General features: G+C 35.2%; 2 protein-coding genes across 3 annotated transcripts in view; both read left to right on the plus strand.

Moving 5' to 3' along the window:
- LOC126768105 (organic cation transporter protein) overlaps window positions 1-11198 on the plus strand; it is a 102850-nt gene extending 91652 nt beyond the window's left edge. For both annotated transcript variants that reach the window (XM_050485999.1, XM_050486000.1), the window contains exons 7-10: window positions 3184-3364; window positions 3639-3784; window positions 4072-4196; window positions 6625-11198. In XM_050485999.1, coding sequence (XP_050341956.1) covers window positions 3184-3364; window positions 3639-3784; window positions 4072-4196; window positions 6625-6631 — 459 coding nt within the window. In that variant the 3' untranslated portion in view covers window positions 6632-11198. The remainder of the gene's footprint in view (window positions 1-3183; window positions 3365-3638; window positions 3785-4071; window positions 4197-6624) is intronic.
- Window positions 11199-20070: 8872 nt separating this feature from the next.
- Window positions 20071-25964, plus strand: part of LOC126750746 (organic cation transporter protein) — a 54052-nt gene continuing 48158 nt past the window's right edge. Inside the window, exon 1 of the mRNA XM_050460460.1 lies at window positions 20071-20846. Within this exon, the coding sequence (XP_050316417.1) occupies window positions 20490-20846 (357 nt within the window). The 5' untranslated portion in view covers window positions 20071-20489. The remainder of the gene's footprint in view (window positions 20847-25964) is intronic.

The raw sequence follows: 25964 nt of genomic DNA on the forward strand, positions 1-25964 counted from the left end.
AACATGTGTTTGTGCTCACGTGTGAAATGCTCATTTCCTCTGGCTGACGGCACATGAGCTGAGGCATTAAAATATTGTGAAGAAGATGCATTCGTAGACATAAAAAACCGATTAAAATTCTAATTCGCAAGCATATGTATATAGCTTATGTGCTTTAAGCTTTTTCTTGTGTTAGCTGTCAAGCTAGCAGCAATAGTTGCACTTTTTTGTAAGTTTTAATTGAATTGAAGGAAAATAAAATAAACACCAAGGCGAGCAATTCGTAACACATTTTGAGTGTGCTAATCTGGATATGAAAGCGAAAAAGGTCTTTAAGTAAAATATTCTCAATTTTTTGTAACAAATATTTAATTAGGGCTTTTGCATAGTAAATGAAAACCAATTTTGTCAGATATTTGATAGAAATTATATCAGTTTTTACATCTACTTCCAGGCTCGTATAAGCTAATCTAAAATTCGGTTAATAAAAATACTAAATTAAGACCTGTTTTCCAAAATCTTTACCCTACGAGGCTCCTCACGACACCTTTTTCTGAAAAATTCTAACCTTAAAAATGCAATCTTTTATTAATTTGTATTTATGGTATCTACTTCATCTTATGTAGCCTCAGCTATAAATCTCCTTACTGATTCAATGATATTCTTGTATAAGCATGAAGGGGTTCCTTATTTTCTTTTTCTTCTATTCACCTTTCAATAAAGTCACAATTATATATGTTTGTACATATATATGCGCTGATACCGATCAGACGACGAAATGAAAAAGTTCACATACGAATTTAAGTTCCAAATTAAATGCAGCTAAGACGTATAGTCTTAAGTATAGTTTCTTTGTAAAATATGGTCGGATGAAAGCATGCCCAAAGATTGGAATTTAAGTGTGCTCTGATACCACAATCTACGCCAACTACCGTGGGATAAGCCTCCTCAACATCGCGTATAAGGTTCTATAGAGCGTATTGTGTGAAGGATTGAAGCCCAACGTCAACAAACTGATTGGACCTTCAGTGTGGCTTCAGGCCTGGTAAATCAACAACTGACCAGATATTCACCATGTGCCAAATCTTGGAAAAGACCCATGAAAAGAGAATCGACACTCACCACCTCTTCGTCGATTTCAAAGCTGCCTTTGGCACCACCAAAAGGAGCTGCCTTTACGCCGCGATGTCTGAATTTGGTTTCCCGCAAAACCGCTGACGTTGAGCAACACCAAAAGCTCCGTCAGGAACGGGAAGGACCTCTCCAAGCCAAACGAGGTTTCAGACAAGGCGACTCTCTTTCGTGTGACTTTTTCAAACTACTTCTAGAGAAAATAATTCGAGCTGCAGAACTAAACCGAGAAGGTACAATCTTCTATAAGAGTGTACAGCTGCTGGCATATGCCGATGATATTGATATCATCGGCCTCCAGAACCCGCGCCGTTAGTTCTACTTTCTCCAGGCTGGACAAGGAAGCACAGAAAATGGGTCTGGCAGTGAACGAGGGCAAATATCTCCTGTCGTCAAACAAACAGTCGTCGCACTCGCGACTTGGCTCTCACGTCACTGTTGACAGTCATAACTTTGAAGTTGTAGATAATTTCGTCTATTTAAGAACCAGTATTAACACCACCAACAATGTCAGCCTGGAAATCCAACGCTGGATTGCTCTTGCCAACAGGTGCTACTTCGGACTGAGTAGGCAATTGAAAAGTAAAGTCCTCTCTCGACGAACAAAAGCCAAACTCTACAAGTCGCTCATAATTCCCGTCCTGCTATATGGTGCAGAGGCTTGGACGATGACAGCAACCTATGAGTCGACGTTACGAGTTTTCGAGAGAAAAGTTCTGCGAAAGATTTATGGTCCTTTGCGCATTGGCCACGGCGAATATCGCATTCGATGGAACGATGAGCTGTACGAGATATACGACGACATCGACATTGTTCATCGAATTAAAAGACAGCGGCTACGCTGGCTAGGTCATGTTGTCCGGATGGACGAAAACACTCCAGCTCTGAAGGTATTCGACACAGTACCCGCCGGGGGAAGCAGAGGAAGAGGAAACCCTCCACTCTGTTGGAAGGACCAGGTGGAGAAGGACCTGGCTACAGTTGGAATGCCAAATTTTTTCGTTTCTTTTACCAAGATTGTATTAAGATTAATCTTTCACACAGTACGCTCATCCCCCGGCAGTTGGCGCAGATTGTGGGGTCTCCCTTTTTGTGGATTGGGCAGAGCATACTTAAATTCTAATCGTCGGGCATGCTTTCATCTGACCATATTCCACAAAGAAGCTGATGCATGCTCCTTATCAGTTCTTCGCCGCTGTGTTTGAATAGCTCGGCCGGCAATCCATCGGCCCCCGCCGCTTTGTGGTTCTTCAGACGGGTAATTGCTATTCAAACTTCTTCAAGGTCGCGCAATAGAACGTCTGCTCCATCGTCGTCGATTGGTGTTGTTCTTTCACTGCCATTCAACAGGCTGTTCCCTCCATAATTTCAGTAAGCTCTAGGCATCAGTCACTAGATCACCTCTGGGGGTTTTAAAAGATTCCGGATCTAATTCAAAATGAAGACATGAACAAATAATGAATTTGCAAGCAGATTTTCATATCCAGGCTGCACTGTACTTTGTATCAACAGTGCGAAGTGATCGAAATTAACAGATAATTAAGCTTTCAACCATGCGCTTCACTGGTTGTCTACGAGAACTTTGCCCGCTGGCGCTGTGCCAACTTTCTCTTAGTAAGATAGAGACGTATCTAATAGTATCGTTGTACTGACAAGGCATAAATAGCTAAGTAAATACCATAAATATATATTATATAAATTTAAATGCCTAACTAAAACATAACTGAGTCACGGACTGGCAACATAATGTTGTTTTTATTTTTTTGTTTTTTTTTATTTTATTTTTTTTTTTAATTTATGGCTAATATGTGAACGCCAGACGCTCGTAAACGCTAATTAGGCATATTGAACCAAAAAAAAGTATGGCGAACATATTCACTTTAGTCCATAAGTTTGCTCCATAATGTTTTTATACAAACTTCAACAAAAATGACACCGCTAACTATCGATAAAATAAGTTATTAAGAAAAAAAGAAACAAATTAATACAATGTGGCGCTCAATCATAGCATTTTTCTCGTTCTCTTTTCATTACAAAAAATATCAACAACAACATTGTGACACACAACCACAGGCTTTAGCTGGCCTAGTCGAAATCCCCGCCATCGCCATCGCCATGTACATCATCACAAAGGTTGGCAAAAAGTGGCTCTTCTGCGCCACATTCTTCTGCACGAGCATCGCCTGCTGTTGCGCGGCCATTACCGAGGGCAATGATGACCAGCTCTGGCTGAAGATTACATTCCTCATGATTGGTGAGTTGCCGCTGTGATTTTGTTTGTCCCAGCATGTATCCATAAATATGTTCTTGTGTGTGTGTGTGTGTGTGTGTGTGTGCGTATGCGCACAAGTATGTGTTACAAGTCAATCGGAATTTAATTGAATTGCATAAATGCCATTCACAAGCGCGCGACACACATCCACACACACACACTCTTACATGAGTACTTAGCGCAAATTTATGCTCCATTGCCTTACAAGCTCCCACATATGTATGCATGCTCCAGCTGACTATCTTTATTTTCGCAGGCAAGTTCACCATCAGCGCCGGCAACACCATTATGCCGGTCTACACCGCCGAGCTCTATCCGACCGCCATTCGTAATGTGGGCGTGGGCGCTTGTAATGTCGCCGCCGGTGCCGCGCTGATACTCACGCCATATTTGTCGTTGTTGGTAAGTTTGGGTGGCGGGGGGTCGGTGGGGCGATAGCGCCGCTCAATTTAAAATATGTTTAAGTCTGTGCAAATGTTATGTGATTAATGCGCGCATATCTGACCAAAATCGCCGGCCACACTTCGCTGCACAAAAATGTTGGCGCATATTTTTTAAATCAACAATTAATCTTGAGTATTTATGGCTGACACATACATACATATACACATATTTTACTTATGTAGTTTTTTGTTTCGTGTATTTCAATTAAATTTGATTTTTGTTGCTATTATTGTTGTTGCTTTCAGAATAAAATTGAGATTCATTTCATGATGACACTGCTGACAGCTTTTGCATTCTTTGGCGGATTTGTGGTGCTGTTCCTGCCTGAAACTATAGCTGCTCAAACGAAAACGGAACCGCGTGAGGAGAAGTGAGTGATTTCAATTTTAAATATTAACGGACTTTTTCGAATAGTTGTCAAACATTTATTTACATACATAGCTCTTATTCTGGAACTAGCCCAAAATTAATTTATGCATTCTAACTAATTCTTGATTTGATGTGGAATATTAATGTTCTACTATGAGCACAAAATGAAAAGACGTTGTTCATAATTTTAAAATTCTTAATTTATACTTCAAAATCTGCATCGTACCCCTCAAAAACTCTCCCTTGACCTCAACACTTTTGTGCCAACGTTTTTTCCATCCTCGAAATATTTGTTAAAGTCAATTTCCGGAACAGCCTTCAATACCCATCGCGTTTTTGCTAATGTCTTCACTTGACTCAAAACCTTTTCCCCGCAACGGTCGTTTGAGTTTGCTGAATAGACACAAGTCATACATCAGCTACATAACACAGGCAAATACGATGGTTGCGGTACGATATTGGTTGAAAATTTGGCGAAAAACTCACGAAGAATCAAGACAGAATGCTACGGTGCATTACGAGTATCGTGGTACAAAAACCAAGAGTTGTAGACCTATAAACCCTCTTTTTACAAATTGAATTCCTTGTTGATAATTTGGACTATCGGAAGGAAATCGGTGTGCACCATACCTCGATAAACGAGGTAAACTGTTAACTTAACCTTGATTTTTGACCAGCAATGGCGTGGCTTTTTCAGTTCCGGCTCACCTCTGCCACGATATTCAGTGCGCTAATCGTCTGTTTCCGCGTCGTAAGCATCGACACAAGACTCATCGCTAGTAATAATTTGTTTCATAACATCGTAGTTGTCCGAAAACATTATATCACCGACGTTAAAGCGACGCTGTTTTTCTAAAAATTTGAGTGATTTTGGAACCAATCGTATTTTCACATTCTTAGACCTAAATGATCTTTCAAAATGGTTTTCACTGATCCTTCAGATATTTCCACGATGACAGTAAGATCTCTGACTATTAAGCGTCGATTCTTAGCCACCAATTCCTCTATTATGTTGACGTGTTTATTATCTGTTGATGACCCTGTTTTCGACTCTCTTTGAATAATTTATACCGATCAAAAACACTTGCCAGCGACAAAAATTTATCGCCGAAGACCTTTTCCAACATTCTGATTGTATCGGCACCAGAAATTTGATTTCGCGTACAAAATTTAATGAAAATTCTTTGTTAAATAATTTCAGTCATCGTAAATGCCGTGAATGCACTTTATGTACTTCAAAAAGACAAGCTTATACTAAACACTAATGATTATTTTGATGTGACATTTGGCACAGATGTCACTGACAATCATACCTACCAACAAAAAAAATTTCAACGAATTTTAAATTAAAAAGTCTTGCCATTTTTTGCCCAAAGTATTTTGCATCTCAAATGATGCACCTAATCTATTCACTATGCCCCTGTAACCTTCAATTTAAAATCAAAGCACTTCATTTAGCTCTCTCTTTTATAAAACCTCTGATTAACATTCTAGACTGAGGGAATCCTCCTTATTAATCGTCTGTAATAATAGTAAGTTAGTTCCCCTTTCTGCCCAATAATAGGGATTTTCGTAATCCTATAGAACTAAACTCACTCCAAACTAGACAATTAGAAAAATCAGATACCAAAATCAGCTTCCATCTACTAGATAATTGCGAAAATCACAGCAATTTAAAGAAAAGAATATATTTATTTATACAGATAGCCCAGCGGCTTTCGAATCACCAAAGCTTGTTATTTGTAAATATGTTACAATTATACCTGAGACTCGGTGGAGTCAATACTAATTTTGATCAACAAGCAGGCATGAATGGAAAATGGGCTGTATATGCCGACTATTAAAATTTAGATAACATGATGCAGGAACTCTAGTTGTGCTATGTATATTGTAGATGCTGTCAGAAGGTGAAAGAAGAGGAAACTATAAAACATCCGGGGAGTTTCAGAGAGAAGACAATGGAGTAAGCGGAGTTTAGTCTCAGGGATTTCACAATTGATCTCCTAAAGACCTACATAGGTTCGTTGTCAGACAGCCACTTTACCTACCTACCTTTAAAATGCATGATATTAAAAATGTGTGAGTGAATGTTTACACTTGACCGTTTCGGAAAGCTTTTGAAAATTATGGGGTAGTTATAGCGTTCCCGACAATCGGCTTTTTTCGGAACTTGAAATTTTCACACGACTTTTTTTTTAATAATGACATTAGGCATGGTAGGCCAAAGCTTACGGCAACGCTTTAGCTCGGTAAGAGAGAGTAAAAACGAATGGTTTTATATGAAAGTAGTTTGTAAGGAAAATACTCAGAGAACGCTTAGAGCTATGTAGGCTTTAAAATGTTCCACGGCCTTTTACTTATACATTTTCCCTTTCATTTATTGCAATATATGGAATCATACAAATCTCGATGACTATTTCTCTTTACAGATGTTAGAATTGTTAAAATTTAGCTGAGATAACTTCCAGCAACTGATGCCACAAAGGCCACAAGCCAAAATGAGAGGAAAAGAAACAATTCTTGTCAAAATACGACGAATTTAGTAAGCAAAAGAAATTTGGTAAACTCGCCGAAAACACACAAAGTTCATGTGAAAGCATACAACTATTTAAAGGCAAATGTAAAGCATTAACAGTATTTTGGCTGGACCAAAATGTATGAAAACAAACTCACTAACTAACTGTAATAGCAGGTAATAGCAACAAACAGTTGATTGAAGACTTCCATTTCAAGCAAAAGCCTAGCACAGCAAGTACTTGCTTAAGCAAACTTACATACATATGTATATGGTATAAAGAATAACGGTAAATAATTGCAAGCACATCATGTAACGGTAATGAAAATGTTGAAATGCTGTAATTTAAAAAATCGTTTATCAAAGCTCAGAGAATTAATGAAAGCTTACAACAATTCGATTCAAAAGCTGAAGTAAAGTGAAAGTTCCAAATGTTAAAATCGCTAAAATTACTGTTATGTATGTAAGTTCTCAAACAAACACTTTTATTATAAAAGAAATAAAAATAAATAAAAAATATTAAAATAAATAGATTAATGCACCCAAGTTCCATAAAAAACTACTAAATACAGGCAGGACCTTTTGTTGCAAATTCATAAAGTTTAAGAAAATTGTTTTTAATACAAAATGTTAAGGACAAAAATAATAAAAATTAACTAAACTCACATATTTTTAATTAAAAACAAAAAAAAATAGTTATAACAATAAAACAACAAAGAAATATAAAAATTGATACGGTACTAAAGTATTTCTACTATATATAAATGTGTGCTTAACTATATATACTTAAATATATATATATAGTTATTAAATTTCATAATTAAGTCAGTAGTAATTAAGTAGTATTTTTATGCCGTTAAGAAAATAATTTATGCCAGAAGGCACTGAAAATTTAGCGCAAAACAATTTGTTTGGTTTTGAGTGAAAAATAGCGAAGTCAAAATGAATTATTTGTATAACTTTAAATTTAAGAAAGATTTATAATTTTTATATGCACTAAAATAATATTAATAAGTGGAAAAATTATTAAATAAATGCAGTATGTTGAAAATAGTAAAATAAACATTATTTAATCAACGAAATTCCGATTTAAGTGTAACAAATTAAAACAAATGTATATATGTTGACTATAATTATCAAAAAAAAACTTCTTGAAATATTTATTTTATTTTTATATATAAAGGTGGGTGAAAAAAATATTTTTTGTTGGCATGATGTTCTATAAAATTCATAAGAAGAGAGAATTGCTTTAAAATGAGCAAGCTACTACCGTTAATATCTTTTAAACAGTTAGGTTCACGAATGAATCTTAAGAGATCATTTTGTAGAGCATTGAACTTGTCACAAAATTTGTGAAGCAAGATATCTAAAGTAGTTATAAGCGAGATTTCAATCTTTCTAACTGTTTATAAGAAAAAAATAGAAAAATGTAAGACGATGGACTTTCGCGTTACTTTGAGGGACTTTTTTGGAGGTGTCTCAGCACCTATTTTTCAGCGTACCAAGCGGAAAAATTTTAGTTTTTTTCACACATCTTAATATAAATCATTTTATATTTATTATTTTATTGCATTTTATGTATTTATGTATACTTTTTTAATTTTACCATACATTTTTTTAACATAAAAAAATTAAATATAAATTAAATTTAGACTACATTTATTTAAAAAATAGTTTTTACACAAATTTAATATAATAAAAAATATGTGTTGTTGTAGTAAAATCATTATTATTGTTATTTTTTTTTTAATTTTAATTAAATACGGGTTATTTACCGTTATTTTATTTTATTCAGTAGTTTTTTCCATATATTTTAGTTTCCCTTTGACTAATTTGTTCTCATTTCTTCATTTAATTTTTATAAAAAAACATAATTAAACTTTGATTGCACAGAAATTGCTCTTAAATTATTTATTTCACTTACAAAATATAAATCATGCAATTATATGTGTCTATTTAACAAATATTTAACATATTTTTAATATTTTTTATTTTCATTTACATATTTCCAACACTGTTTTGCTTTTTATTTTATTTATTTTTTTTACCTACGAAATTATTAATATTTTATTGCTCACAACTCAAAGTATTTCAATATTATAATAATTATATAATACAATACCAGTTTTACTGAATTTTTTTTATTTATTTTAACTATTTCAAATCACTTTTCATTTAATTATTATTTGCTGTTCATTTAATTAATGTTTTCGTATACACAAATTTCTTTATAATAAATATGTCTTCTGAACTTTGCAGTCATAAAATTTAAGCACTTACACAACAACAAAAACACAAGTGCTATTGTTGCAATAATTTCCAAAATTGCACAGTCAATTAGTTAAAGTAGGAAATTTTAGTGCCAAAAAAGACAAGCAAAATTAAAATTATGGTCAATTAAAAAAGTTATGTGCATAAAATAACGTTTCTTGGAATAAAATATAGTAAAAAAAGTATAAAATTAAAATTATTTTTTTTAATAAAAAAAAAGTATTTTCAACAATATTTTTGAATTTCATATAATTCTAGGATTTGTTAAACACAAACAAAACAAAAAACAATATTTTTTATTAAAAAAAAAGTAATTTTAATTATTTCTTAATTTTTTTTAAGCAAAAACTACTATTTTATTTCCTAAAATGATATGGAATTAAATAATATTGCTGATATAACAAAATTGTAAGAAAATGTTAAAATAATTGGCACAATTAAATATAAAAGTAAAATAAATAAAGTAAAAAGTATTCAACATGTGGCCCTTGAAACTAAAACAACACACAGCGAAAATATTTATACGCAATGGCGTGGCATTTAGTAATAAATTTCTTCAAAAAGGATATTCACAGTGTTTCAACATTTTCCTTTTTTATGGTTGTTAAATACTAAATTATTATTAAAAATTATATAATTAAAAATATTTAACTTTATTTAATGCCGCTTAGATTACTATAAAAAAATTTTATTTTTACTTAGCGGCAGAATTTTTTTGAGAAAAAATAAAAAAGTCAAAAAAAAATATTTTAATTTATTATCGAAATTTTTAATAGGTTTTTGTTTAATTAATTTTTTAACTTTATTTCTGCTGTCATATATTTTATAAAATTCTAAGAAAATAGAGAGAAATGATAAAATTTCAACGAGCACGTGAATACCACCTTTTAAATTTCCACTTAAAAATAGGCAATTTTGCTATAAATAGTTATTTATTATAGTACTATATATATGTGTGTACCTAAATGTTTGTATGTATTTATATACGCTACTTCCAAACTAACTGAAAATTTCATAAATAAAAAATACATACAAAATTATTATAAATAAAAATAAATAAATAATTATTATAAACAAAATATTATTATAAATAATAAAAAATATATGCTTATGTATAATTACAACAATGTATTTATGTATTTTGTAGATAAGTAGTTTTAATACAAACATACATATATTATATGTTGATCAAGCATATCACACAGTCAATTGGTCACAAAGTATCTTGCAATAAATAATGAGCAAATTCATTTTTAATTATTTAGCTTTTTTTGTATATATTATATATTTAAAATATCTATAATTAAAAAAACTAAATATTAAATAATTTATTAGTATTAATATACGTTATGATTTTCTTATTATTATTTTGTGATTTTATGTTTTTGAAAAAAAAAAAAAATGTTTTTGTTAAGCTATGTACCGTATTTTTATGTAATTTTTATTCAAAGATAAAAATATAAAAAAAAATTCTTTCGTTTATTGTGTGAAAAAATTACTGTTACTGTATTATACATAATTTTTAACAGTTTTATTGAAAATAATTTATTTTAGTTCTGCTTTTATATAAACCTTTTTTCTTGTTGCCAAATAATTAATAATTTAGCTACGTAGTGGTCGTGAAGTACTTATGTTCTATATTCATTATACAAATTTTATGAAAAATTTCAAACAAAAATCCATAGTTAGCAAACGAGACAGTAAAATGTTTATAAATATGGCAACTCATTAGAAAATATCATTGTGAAAATGTTTCTAATTCTGACTCCACAAATAAGCATACATACTTGTATGAACATACATATGTATATGTATTAACAGTTACATATGTAAATATACATATTTTTAACCAACTTAATTATTAGTAATGCAATTATTACTTTTTATGTACTTATTAAAGTAACGGTTAAGTTTGTGTTTGTACAACGTTTTCATATATTTTTTATACATATTTCTTATAAAATACACCAGAGCTGCAGCAACAGAATCAATTATATGTAAAATGCATAAAAAAGATTAATAACTTGTGTCAAATTAGTAAATAGCAGTGATTAAGTACATATGTATGTGTATAATATTAGCAAAGTAATTATATGAGTAAAATAAAAAATCCAGTTGTTTATTTCTCTGTTGTATATTTGTCTTGATAAGGCCAAAAGTAATGTGCAATAAAACAAATAAAGTGAAATAAATTATTAAGTGAAATGTTGAAACAAATTTTGTTAGACGTGGTTTCATTTCTAAAAATCCCGTTAATCGGCGTAAGATGCCAGATAACTTTGGTCTACTCTCGTGCGAATGCATGACTATCACTCCTACTATTTTTCCAAAACATAGCCAGGAGGGTTCGGCGTTGGAGAACAAAAATAAATATTAATCGTGAAAAATTTCTTTTTTTTGTTTATCTAAGTTGGTAAGGCTGTTGGTAATTTTTCATTTCATTTCATTCAAACTTAGCGTACAACCTTTAAGAGTGATGGTTTTCGTTCTCACTTTACCATGCCTTCAAGCGAATATTCTTTAGCTACCCAGAGGAAACTTGGTCAAAGACCGGAAGTCGTGAATTCCTTGAGCCATATGTAAGAGAATCGTTTCTAGCCACAGACATTAATCAGAGAACTTTCCTCACTTGCGTAAACTTCTACACATGACTCCATCTTCAGCTGCTGTCGTACGATATTGATATTGATATCATTGGCCTCAACAACCGCGCCGTGGGTTTGGTTGTGAACGAGGGCAAGACGAAACATCTCCTCTCATCAAGTCGTAGATAATTTCGTCTATCTTGGAACCAGTATTAACAACAACAACAATGTCAGCCTCGAAATCCAATATGTCAATGTCGTCGTATATCTCCTACAGCTCATCGTTCCATCGAATGCGATATTCGCCGTGGCCAACGCGCAAAGGACCATAAATCTTTCGCAGAACTTTTCTCGCAACGTCGACTCATCAGTTGTTGACATCGTGCAAGCCTCTGCTCCATATAGCAGGACGGGAATTATGAGCGACTTATAGAGTTTGGCTTTTGTTCGTCGAGAGAGGACTTTACTTTTCAATTGCCTACTCAGTCCGAAGTAGCACCTGTTGGCAAGAGCAATCCTGCGTTGGATTTCCAGGCTGACATTGTTGGTGGTGTTAATACTGGTTCCTAAATAGACGAAATTATCTACAACTTCAAAGTTACGACTGTCAACAGTGACGTGAGTGCCAAGTCGCGAGTGCGACGACTGTTTGTTTGATGACAGGAGATATTTCGTCTTGCCCTCGTTCACTGCCAGACCCATTTGTTTTGCTTCCTTGTCTAGTCTGGAGAAAGCAGAACTAACGGCGCGGGTGTTAAGGCCGATGATATCAATATCATCAGCATACGCCAGCAGCTGTATACTCTTATAAAAGATGGTACCTTCTCTACTAAGTTCTGCAGCTCGAACTATTTTCTCCAGAAGCAGGTTGAAAAAGTCACACGATAGGGAATCGCCTTGTCTGAAACCTCGTTTGGTATCGAACGGCTCGGAGAGGTCCTTCCCGATTCTGACGGAGCTCTTCGTGTTGCTCAGCGTCAGTTTACACAGCCGTATTAGTTTTGCGGGGATACCAAATTCAGACATCGCGGCATAGAGGCAGCTCCTTTTCGTGCTGTCGAAAGCAGCTTTGAAATCGACGAAGAGGTGGTGTGTGTCGATTCTCCTTTCACGGGTCTTTTCCAAGATTTGGCGCATGGTGAATATCTGGTCGGTTGTTGATTTTCCAGGTCTAAAGCCACACTGATAAGGTCCAATCAGTTTGTTGACGGTGGGCTTTAATCTTTCACTCAATACGCTCGATAGAACCTTATATGCGATGTTGAGGAGGCTAATCCCACGGTAGTTGGCGCAGATTGTGGGGTCTCCTTTTTTATGGATTGGGCATAGCACACTTAAATTCCAATCGTTGGGCATGCTTTCGTCCGACCATATTTTACAAAGAAGCTGATGCATGCTCCTTATCAGTTCTTCGCCGCCGTGTTTGAATAGCTCGGCCGGTAATCCATCGGCCCCCGCCGCTTTGTTGTTCTTCAGGCGGGTAATTGCTATTCGAACTTCTTCATGGTCGGGCAATGGGACGTCTGCTCCATCGTCATCGATTGGGGAATCGGGTTCGCCTTCTCCTGGCGTTGTGCATTCACTGCCATTCAGCAGGCTGGAGAAGTGTTCCCTCCATAATTTAAGTATGCTCTGGGCATCGGTCACTAGATCACCTTTGGGGGTTCTACAAGAGTATGCTCCGGTCTTGAAACCTTCTGTAAGCCGCCGCATTTTTTCGTAGAATTTTCGAGCATTACCCCTGTCGGCCAGCTTATCAAGCTCTTCATACTCACGCATTTCGGCCTCTTTCTTTTTCTGTCTGCAGATGCGTCTCGCTTTCCTCTTCAATTCTCGGTATCTATCCCATCCCGCACGTGTTGTGGTCGATCGTAACGTTGCGAGGTAGGCAGCCTGTTTTCTCTCCGCTGCGGCGCGGCACTCCTCGTCGTACCAGTTGTTCTTTTGCACTTTCCGAAAACCAAGGGTTTCGGATGCAGCTGTACGTAAGGAGTTTGAAATGCCGTCCCACAGTTCCCTTATACCGAGTTGTTGATGAGTGCTCTCAGAGAGCAGGAGTGCAAGCCGAGTAGAAAATCGTTCGGCAGTCTGTTGTGATTGCAGCTTTTCGACGTGGAACCTTCCTTGTGTTTGTTGGCGTGCGTTTTTTGCTGCACAGAGGCGGGTGCGAATCTTGGCTGCAACAAGATAGTGGTCCGAGTCGATGTTAGGACCTCGGAGCGCACGCACCTCTAAAACACTGGAGACGTGTCTTCCGTCTATCACAACATGATCGATCTGGTTGGTAGTTTTTCGATCCGGAGACAGCCAGGTAGCTTGATGAATTTTTTTGTGCTGGAATCTAGTACTACAGATAACCATATTTCGGGCCCCGGCAAAGTCGATCAGCCTCAACCCATTTGGGGATGTTTCCTCGTGGAGGCTGAATTTACCGACCATAGTGCCAAAGATACCTTCTTTGCCCACCCTGGCGTTAAAGTCGCCAAGCGCGATTTTGACATCGTGGCGGGGGCATCTCTCATAAGTGCGTTCCAAGCACTCATAAAAGGCATCTTTGGTCACATCGTCCTTCTCATCCGTCGGAGCGTGGGCGCAGATCAGCGATATGTTGAAGAACCTCGCTTTGATGCGGATTGTGGATAGACGTTCATTCACCGGAGTGAATGATAGTACTCGGCGACGGAGTCTCTCTCCCACCACGAATCCCACACCAAACTTGCGCTCCTTTATATGGCCACTGTAGTAAATGTCACAAGGACCTACTCGTCTTTGTCCTTGTCCCGTCCATCGCATTTCTTGGACGGCGGTGATGTCAGCCTTTATTTTCACGAGGACATCAACCAGCTGGGCAGCGGCACCTTCCCAATTAAGGGACCGGACATTCCAGGTGCATGCCCTTAAATCGTAGTCCTTATTTCGTTTGCCGTGGTCGTCATCAAAAGGGGGGTCTCTCATCCGAGGCTGGTTGTTACTGTTCACTGGGGTAGGCTTTTTACGTGGCGGGTCCCAAACCCAGCGCACAACCCTATGCAGGGGATGTTTCGCCTTCTCACTTTAGCTCACCTTCGAACGGATGTTCTTAGGCTAACCAGAGGATACTTGGTCAAAGACCGGAAGTCGTGAGCTGCTTGAGTCATATGTAAAAGAATCGTTTCTGGCCACTCCCAAGTGAATGGCGATCAGAGAACTTTCCTCACTTGCGTGAACTTCTACACATCACCCCATCCTCCCAATCAAATATTCATGCAATATTAAATGAGTGCTAATCGCACTAATGCCTGTAGTTGTCTCAATCTCACGATAGATCACATGACGATCTTGCAACATTCGTTGGCGCACAGTATCAATCCGTAACAACAACTGATTTTGGACAACCTTAACGAAATTCTTCTTGAAGTGGTTCACGACTTCACACACGACTTGGAATATACTATACTACACAATAACACTGTTCCGCGATCGAGCGTCACCACCAAAAATTGAACTACAGGGAACAAAATTGAACTCGAAGTGTAACCAACTTCAGACCGTTCGCGCAGCTGTTGCACTGGAATCAGCTGTTTATAAATTTGCTGAATGACAGTTCTGAGTATTGTTTACAAGGGTAGAAAAGCGTTTTGCCAAAAGTGAACGCAAAAAAAAAGTGATCAGCAATGGAATTCAAACGTAATAGTGTGATTGCTTTATATTTAGCTGGAAAATCACAGCCAGCAATTGTTCGTGAGCTCTAACACCTTAATGTGAATAAAGTTTTTGTTTATCGCACCATCACTCGTTACAATGATACTGGTAGCATCGCTAAACGCCTTGGAGGTGGTCATCAAAAGACTGCAACGTCACGTGAGATGGTTCGGTAAGTAAAGAAGCGACTTCAGCGAAATCCACGACGAAGTGCTAATCAAATGGCTAAAGAACTGAAAATATCCGACCGCAGCATCCGACGCATATTGAAAAATGAGCTCAAGGTTAAGCTTTACAAGTTCCAAAAGGCCCATGATCTCACACCGAAGCAGCAACAAGTAAAACTTGAGAGAGCGAAGCAGTTGCTTCGCTTGGCCGAAAGCGGTCAAATTCCGAACATTATGTTTTCTGACGAAAAAAATTTTCCAATTGAGCAATTCGTAAACTCTCAAAACGATATGGTTTACTTGACCGACCGTTCATACGAGAATCTAAGTCATCGGTTGGCCACCAGGAGGCAGCACCCGCCACAAATAATGGTTTGGGTCGCTGTCACCGCAGATGGGCGCTCTCCAATTGTATTCATCGAGCCTGGCGTCAAAGTAAATGCGAGATATTATCGGGAAAGTGTTCCGGAGGCTGCTTTGAAGCCGTGGACAAACAAACATTTCGGTCGCAAACCATGGACGTTTCAACAAGACTCAGCACCGTCTCACAAAGCGCGAGTGAACCAAGAATGGCTGAAAAACAACGTTCCGAACTTCATTATGACCACACAATGGCTCTCGAACTCACCAGATGCGAATCCAATGGATTATTCTCTTTCGGCCATTTTGGAGAGCAAGGTCCGAAGTAAAAAATACACCAGTCTCGAGATGCTGAAGAAAGCCATTGTCCGTTAGTGGGCCAAAATACCGGCAAGTCACATTCGGGCAGCTTGCGATTCATTTTTTAACCGTCTCAAGGCCATAGTTAAGGCAAAAGGTGGTCATGTCGAGCAAAAGTGAATTGGTCCTGAATTTATGATTATTTTCACATATTTTGTACTTTAAAATAAATAAAAATAATTTTCCAAACCGAATTTATGTTTTTTAATTGGTTACACTTCGAGTGCCGGACCCTGTAAGTTCATCAATGAACTGTTTTTGAGTTAATCCTCATCAAAAGTTATAAAAATGAATCCCCTGAAAATGTTGTCGATTAAATTCCTTTTTTTCGCCGAGATGAATATGATGAACCACATACGAAGTTTGTATATTATCTTTACTGCCTTTATATATGTATGTATATATGTCTATTAGTTTAACTTTGTCTTTAACAGCGATTTTAATTGAAATCTCATGGAAAGGCAGATTGACAACCATAGCCAGCTTAATCACAAAAGTGGTTGGAACTGTTTAATTAATTTCATTATATACTTTATATAAGGATGGGTTGAAATAAACGGATATTTTTTCGCTAGGTACACTGAAAAATCTTAGAAGTCCTCTAAGAAAATCAGTCCAAGTATGTGCTCGTAAAGTTTTCTAGTTTTTCCTTTGTATCAGATAGAAGAATTCAATTCCCGCTTCCAACCACCTGAAAAGAGATCTCGTTTCATAGATTTTGTAGGCAATTGGATGCTCAACAAAATGGTCTTTTACGATTTTACCACAAGCCTAGACGGTTAATTTATAGAAATTTTATTTCTTATGAATTTTATAATCCAATGAAAAAAATAATTATTATAAATCGGAAAATGCTTAGTTTGGTAGGATATTTACTGCTCCACAAAATTGGAATGATTATGCTCCAAGCTCGAACATTTTTGGCCAGTATACCGGTTGTAAAAGAGCGAAAAAAGAACATTTTTATTAAACGGTCATTAAGTATAAAATGCTCACACTTCTGTAAGTAAAGAGAATAGTTTACGAGCAACAGACTACAACCGCTACAAGCTCAAGTTGTATTTATGTGAGTAAATATTTGAGTGACTTCGCATTTGAGCGCTTAGATGACTGAGCGCTGAAGCGGTGAGCAAAGCTTTGATTTAAGAGCTTTTAAGCGACGCTTTTTAATAAAAAGTAAATATATTGATACACTTGATTTGTATATACACATGTATGTATGTATTATATAGATGCTTGTGCTTTAAATTACAACCTACCTCAAGTCTTAAACTTTTGTGTAGGGCAGGTTTTACTGCCACAATAACGCAAAAGTAATTTTTAAGAGTTAAACGTCAGTCCTCGAAGTATGCTCTAAGCGTTATTTTAAGGAATATTTCGAAAAAATAATAATAATGTTTAAACTACTTACTTATATGTGAATATAGAGAAAATGCTCCAGATCTCAATTTCATTCTTAGCCGGATTAGTTATTGGAGGCAAGCGATGTAAATATAGTAATGAGCTGAATTCATACATTTTGAGAAAACTGTTACCTCATAAGTATTAGAACTCTCATTTAATAACAAATTTGTAGATTTTCTTCATTACACTTTTTTTTAACCACTTTCGAACTACAATGTATGTACATACGTTTAATTGATTCGTCATGGAAGCTAAAATTAACACTAATATTTTCTAAATAAAACAACAAGTGTGTCTGCCTTTTTTATATACACTTAAGGCTAAATAAAATATTACAAAGAAATCTTAACTGTACCGGGTGAGTGATTTTTAGTTGCATTGAAATATTATGCCTATATGTGTGAAAAGATTACTTATGTGCTTCGTTTAACCAAAAAAACTTAAATTCGGGGAATTTGAAAAAAAGTTACAGCTGTTCAAAAATGAGTGAAAATAATGAAAAAATTCGCCATATTTTGAAATTTTTTTATAAAAAAGGGAAGAATGCCACGCAAGCCATCAATGAAATTTGTTAAGTTTACGGAGACGATGCTGTATCAGTTCGTGTATCACAACAATGGTTAGCTCGTTTCCCTTCCGGAAATTTCGATGTGAAAGATGCACCTCGCTCTGGTCGACATATCGTTGAAAAAGTCGATGAAATTATGGAAAAATTGACCAGGACCATCACATAAGCAGCCATGACATCGTTAAGGAGCTTAACATTCATCATCAAACGGTTTTTAAAATTTAAAAAGGGGCTGACTGGAAAAAGAAGCTCGATGTTTGGATACCACATGAATTGCTGTGAAAAATTTAATGGACCGAATTAACATCTGCGATTCTTTGCTGAAACGAAATGAAATCGAACCATTACTGAAGCGAATGGTAACAAGAGACGAAAGGTGAATCAAATACGACAATAATGTACGGAAACGATCATGGTCCAAGCATGGTGAAGCTCAACAAATGGTGGCAAAGCCAGGATTGACGCCTCGAAATTTGTTGATATTGGAAGGAATCATCCGCTATGAGCTGTTCCAGCCTGGTCAAGCGATTGATTCTACATTTTACTGTCAACAACTGATGATATTGAAGCAAGCAATCGAAAAAAAATGGCCAGAACTGATTAGCAGAAAGGGCTTCGTCTTCTGTCAAGACAACGCTAGACTCGGTAAAAGCTGGGGAAGTTTTAATGCATCCACCATATAACCCTGAGCTTGCACGATCGGACTACCATTTGTTTCAGTCAATGAACTCCCTTAACGGAGTAAAGTTGGCTTCAAGAGAAGCCTGTGAAAATGATTTGTCGCAGTTTTTCGCCGAGAAACCAGAAAAATTTTACACTGATGGAATAATGTCTCTAGCGGAAAAATGGCAAAAAGTAGTGGACCAAAATGGTACATATTTGGTTCATTAAAGTTCATTATAAATATAAAAAAAATAAGTTAAAGTTAGTTTAGAAATACGAAAAGACTTTTTCGACTACCCAATAAATCTCAGACATTGATCGGTATTTTCGGTCAAAAGTCAACTATTGACACTGGGGTGCATATATTCAGTATATAGGGTCTTGAACAATATGATGGAATGTGAACAATTTTTGGTCACCAGGTGGCATACCTTAAAGGAATTATTAGTTGTTATATTATTTGTTTTTAGGTTTCTGTCTGATTGCAACTTTTTCCTTCATCCTGACCCCATATCTATCTGGATTAATTCTAAGTGGTTCAAACAAATGTTAGGCGAACAAAACTATTATACTCTGTACCAACATGTTGCAGCAATATAAAAACGAAACAAGCGATTACTATCGTTTCATCACTTATATCACATTTTTGAAATTTATTCTTTCTAGAAAATATAATTTTTATCATCATCGTATTTTTCATTTTCAGTCAAATCCATTTATGTTTTCTTTTTTGTGATCACTTGCTAAACATTTTCATAAGACATAACTAATTTATCTCCCTTTGTATTGGCATGGAAAATTTAAAAACCTACAAAGTGTCAACCTTGTATACATACAAACATATGTAAGTATGCAAATGCAAAATCCTGTCTCTAAAAACTTTAAGTTTGCTTTTCATTTTGAAAATTTGATTAATGAAGGCTGGCAACATCTGTGAAGCAAAGCACAAAAAGCTCTAACGATCAGTAGTATTAACAGTCAACTGAACAGAAATGTAGGTAATAACAGAGGAATGTGCTAATATACAGATAAAGCAGCAGAGTATGCTCATTCATTAACATTCTCTGTTAATATGCCAAAAATAGTTTCATATTATACCTGCAAAGCAGATTCAGTTAACAGCACTGTTGAAAAGTTAGAGAGTAAGTTAACGTGTGTTTGCGAATTTTCTGCTGTTGTTAGCCAATGCTAACAGCGATAGCTATCTAAAAGTAGCGCTGTTAATTACAGCACACTGTTAAAGCAATTTAAATATACATGTTAAATAGCGTTGGCGCTTTTGTTGATTAGCTTGTAGTATAATATCGCGGCAGTTGATAAAATATAATTAGACCGCTACAGCGCGAAACGCGGTAAAGAACAACGGTATAATGAAATACACGCTATAAACAAATCAAAAGGCTTGAAAGTGCTGTGTAATTTTCATTTTTATCTTGATTATGTGAGAAGTGGATGTTTATAACTTTATTGCTGGGAAAAAAATTTTAAATTTTAAAATTGATAAAAAAAAGCAGAAAAAAATTATAAGAGAAAATAAAGAATAAAATAGAATGAAATAAAAGAAAATAAAATAGAATTAATTTAAATTAAATAAATTAAAATAAAAATAAAATTAAAAAGTGCTGTAAAAGTAAAGTGCGCGTTTGTTAAAAAAAAAATAAATTCAAAAATAATTTTTTTAGTTATTATTCCGAAACACTTACATTTAACGCGCTACAAAATGAGCGGTGTCCTACGTCGTGGCTCACTGAACTTCGACTGTAATTTGAAGGGCAGCAATTCGCGCGGTAGCATCGAAGCAAATTTATATGGCGGTTACCGTGATCCAAAGCCGGGTACGCCGGAAATCAGCGTGATCGCTTTAGACTGTCGTCGCTACTCGGAAGATTTAAAAAAGGATGCAATGTTGAATGAAGGTCTGCCACCACCCGTCGTCGGTGATTTGAGTCAAGACGAGGATGCGGATGTGATTTCGAATTTTATTGGACATCGTGGCAGGTGGCAATATATTTGGACTATTCTGCTTACGCTCTTTCAGATACCACCGACATTACATTTGTTCATCTACACATTTCAGGTAGGTCAAGTAGTGCCTATATAAGCGACGGCATATGTACAAATGCCTATGTAAATAAGTATATGCATTTTTACATTACGCAGCCTACAAGTGTTCGACCGTTATTTGATATGTGTGAAAATTTTTGAGCAAGGCTCGATCGGTATGAAAATTAATACGCAGATGGTTTTTTGCGGTTACCGCAAAGGGGTTTAAGCAACAAGTGAACGGTGTTGTGTATTAAGCGAGTTTTTGATATTGATAAAGAAATACTTGCGATTTTTTGTCAATTTGAAAAAAAAATGTGCTATTAAAACTTATTGAACGCTTAAGGTCAGCTTAAAGCAGAAATTTGTTTTAAACTACTTATATATTCATATTTGTCATCCATGGGTATGGAAAAAAATTTATTAGTGTAATTATTCTTCAATTTTAGAAAAAAGTTAAGCATTTTTGTACAAATACGACTAAATTTTGATATTTTAATTTAATGCCACAGTCTAACCAAGTAAAACTCCTAGAAAACATACAAAGGGAAAGCTGCACTATTTCCAAAAAATTTACAAAACAAATTCTTTACATTTTATATATTTCATATTTGTTATTAAAATACATACACTTTCTTATTCGAGGAACCAATTAGCAATACATTTACTCCACGCTCTGTTGGACAACTCAAAGATAGTCCGAAGTGCCCATCAAGCCTTTGGATCATAAATAAAGTGTATATAGATTCTTTATTATAGAAAGAAATGTGTGTCGAATCATACCTGAAAATGACAATGTCATCACATAATAAGTGCTGAGAAGATTTAGTAATTCGAGGGAGAAAAAGGGGTTCACTTATTTATTTATTTATTTTATTTATTTAAATTGATTACAATTGAAATTATAATTAATTAAGCACTAGCTGCCATGGCTATCGGTTTAAGGTGTATAACAGTTTAAATTAAGTTATCAATATGTATTGTTTTACAAAATTCAAATAACAGGTTAATATTTTTCTCACTTGGAGTACTTAGCAAGTCTAACGGGTTAAGGTTCGGAAAAAAGGAAATTGTAATGTCAGATCCAGTCTTTGAGGATAAAATTAAGGGAGCATTGCGACAAAATTGACAGGCTGGTTGAGATTCGTTTTCCAGTAGATGAGCGTGAGTTAGACTAGTGTGCCCTAATCTGAAGCGGATGAAACATTTGTTCATGTGTGTTGTAGTCGTCGTGGGGAGCCTGATCCTCGATCTGTTTGGATTATAGGTCTTATACGTGTGGGAATAGTTTGCCCATTTGATAGCACATCGTTGGTACGCTGTGTTAGAAATACTTTTCGTCACTGCTTTGGTTGAGAATGGCATGAAAGTAAAACTTTTTTATAGCTGATTTGGCAGCTTTATCTGCATGCTCATTTCCATTGATTCCGGCGTGGCCAGGAACCCACATCAGTTTGACTCTTTTCTCTAGTTGAATGATGAGTTTCTGTATGACGGCAATAGGTTCCGCAGAGTACCGTGCGGATTTAGTGGCTTCAAACGCCGAGAGGCTGTAGTATGCCCTGCACTTCTGCGTCCAAAACTGTTGCAACCATTGGCAAGATTCCTTGTGCTAAAAAGATTCCGTTAGCGTTGACGACTGCAAAACCGGTTCCGTCTATTGATTTTGAACCATGTTTGTTTTTCGGGCTGGCCAGTGAGTCGCAGTCCTGCAACACACTAAGCCTATTCCCCACGAGGGAGGTTGGTAGATTCATTGGATACACTACGCGTAACTATTTGTGAATTTATTTGTACGCCCGATTGAAACAATTGAATTATTTTAGAAAAGAAATGTGAATGTCGTTCATACACTGTAAATGAAATGCTATCAATAATAAGTGCTGAGAAGATTTAGTAATTGGAGGGAGAAAAAGTGGTTCACTTATTTCCACTTATTGTTCTTATCAATACTGTTGTGAAACTCGTTGTTAATTCTTAAGCAAGCATAATATTCCATGGTATACTATCCAACGTATTGTAGATTATATATTGAATCAGTGAAGTAACAGAACCAAATAAGTTAATTTTATAGTAGGACAATTTGAAAAAAAAAAATTATAAAATTCTTATTCGATATATTGGAGTTTTTCATTGCTAAGTGTCTTCACTATGGTAAGGGTCCTACCCTACAAAAGCACCAGAAATAAGTTCTTTCTGTTTGATATACATATTTAATTATAAGGATGTTTAATTAATTTCCTTACCATAGTTATGGTATTTGCATGAAATGTGTGTAAATTGATAGTGATATTTTTTTTGCGTTTTCGTTTTTCTTCGTCAAACGCTTTTTTTTAGAAAATGTTAACTTATCTATAAGACCTACCGAAACTTCAATATTTAAGCTGAATATTGAACTTACTAATAATCAAAATATAATGCTCAGAAAATACTTCCTAGTATCATAAAGTTTTAGAATTCAACCCGTTTGCCCTTAGATATCAGTTTATAGTTAAACATTAAGAGTTAATCATTAGACATATTCTGCAGAAATTAAAATTAATAATGCCGATAATTTCATATTGAACTAAATTACTTTACGATTGTCAGTTACCAACATTAAAATTACAAACGTGTAATATTTCAACACAAACTGCTGGTATAACTAAACCTTAGTGAGAGTTTTATCAACATTTAATCACAAGTCAACTATTTTATTCTCATAAACACAAATTCTTACGAGAGAATTCTAAGAAATAAATTTTGAATTTTTGGAAAGAAAATGAAGTGTTATGTTAGACAACTGCAAATAAACTCGATGTCTCGATCTATACAGTATTTCTTGTGTTACATTATACACTTCGCATATCTCCCAACCAAAGAGCAACAAACTGCAAATTAGGCAAATTCTTGAAAAAAGACGTAATTTTTCAGATTCGTTGATAATTTTTGAAGACCGAAAAAACCATAATTAAGAAAAAACGTAAATTTCGCTATAATACCTTTCACAGGTGTATTCTTTAATGAGTATGAAATTATATATGTAAAAAAAAAGATCGTTATATTGATTTTGATCGATCAGTTTATATTTCTTCGGATATTGCATCATTGCCTTAGCCAATAAGCCATGCCAAATTTCGTTACAATATCTCGTCAAATGAATAAGTTTTCCATACAAGCACTTTATTCTGATCGTTCAGGAGGGCCGATATCGCATTTATATAACAGGTCAATTGAAAGGTCTACCGGTCTACCTGCCTACCGTAGTAAAGCACATTTTTTGGCAAAATTTGTTATTTTTTTCGTTCGTTTTTTATTCAACATAGTTCCCTTCAAGGGTGATACAGTGATTATAACGACACTTCAACTTTTCGATACCATTTTATCAGTGCGATTTATGCCTTGCTTCAAATAAGCCTCAGTTTCGAACACGTCTTCATTCGACGAACATTTCTTCCTAGCGAGCATTCTTTTGATATCTGAGAACAGAAAATAGTCGCTTGGGGCCAGATTTGCAGAATACGGTGGATGCGGATGCAATTTGAACCCAAATTCATGGATTTTTGACATCGCTTTCACTGACTTGTGAGGTGCATTGCATTAATGAAACAGCATTTTTTTCTTAAAATGGGTCCAATAACGATATGCAAGAGTCGCTGTTGATGGATGGTACTTCTTTTTCAACATAGTCAACAAAAATTATTGCAAAGGCATCTCAAAATATAGTCGCCATAACTTTGCCAACTGACTGTTGTATTTCCACGCTTTGGAGCGGGTTTATCATGAGCAGTCCACTCGGATGACTGTCGATTAGACTTCTAAGTGAAATGATGGAGCCCATGTTTCATCCATTGTCACATATTGACGCAAAAATTCGGGTTTATTACGCTTGAACATCTCTATCTGCTCCGAAACATCAATTTGTCGTTATTTTTATACCCTGAACAGGGTATATTAAGTTTGCCATACCCAAATAATCGTGAATAATTAAGTACATGTTCAAAGTGCCTGCTATCTCGAACAACTTCACTTTACGGTCATGCAAATTATATAGTGGACTTCTTTGACGTTTTCATCGACAATTCACAGAAGTTGGAACATTGGGTACGTGAGTTATACATAAAAGTTAACGAGTTAGACAAGCTTTGGTATTTAAAAAAAAATTATAGTAAGAAATTATTTGAAAACAATTTTTGAACACAAAAAAAAGCTGCCGACAATGAATATAACATACGAAAATATCGAAAAAATTCAGTTAAGGGGTTTAGATGACTCTCGAGATAGCTAAATAACATATTAGTCTTATCGTTCATTAATGTTTGAATAAATAAGAGCTATCAATACATTATATTGAAAGTTAATGATACTTAAATAGCGAACTTTTACATCCACAGTATTCTTCGCAGCTTCATTTTCTATTATCATTCTTTAAAAATCTTGCAAAATAAGTTCGGCGACAAATTTACGGCCATCATAAAGACGGAGACATATTTTGAAGCAAAAGGCAAATCGTACTGTAAATTGAGTATCTAAAAGTTGGAAAATGTCAATTGAGCATATATTAATTATATTTTTGAATCACTTAACGCTTTGGCATTTCCCGCTATTTAAACAGTGTTCATACTGGAATTTCCATGCGTGTCTTTGTTGAAATTTTGTTCTTCGAAATTATACACAAATGTTGGAAATTCGAAAGTTAGTTATTTCCTCAAAACCGTAGTATTCAGTAAAATAAGAATATTATAAAATCATGAATATGCTGAGTGCCGTGGAAGTTGCAAAATCGTGACCGAAGCTACCGCCCGCATATGGAAGAGAATTCACGACACGTCATAATTGTGATGTCGGCGACTTATCATTTCTTCTTAAGTTATTGCTTTATTATGAAATGTTTAAGAAACCCATTTTTTGTGTCGTCAAGAAAAGTATTTGATATTTCCAATTTATTAAAACCTTCAGATTTGTCTATAAATAAACTGTGACGTAATCGCATTGCCTTTCTTATAATACTTAGCACTTTCAGGGGCTTAGAAGTACTTTTAAATAAAAGCATATATAGTATAAGCTGCGGAAGGACATCTCAATTACATTGAGACAATTAAGTGCTCAGTTGCAATACTTGAAGTTATCGATGAGACCACTTCAACCATGATTTAATTCTTAAAAAGATTAG

The sequence above is a fragment of the Bactrocera neohumeralis genome, chromosome 2 (assembly GCF_024586455.1).
Source record: "Bactrocera neohumeralis isolate Rockhampton chromosome 2, APGP_CSIRO_Bneo_wtdbg2-racon-allhic-juicebox.fasta_v2, whole genome shotgun sequence".
NCBI classification, from domain to species: Eukaryota; Metazoa; Arthropoda; class Insecta; order Diptera; family Tephritidae; genus Bactrocera; species Bactrocera neohumeralis.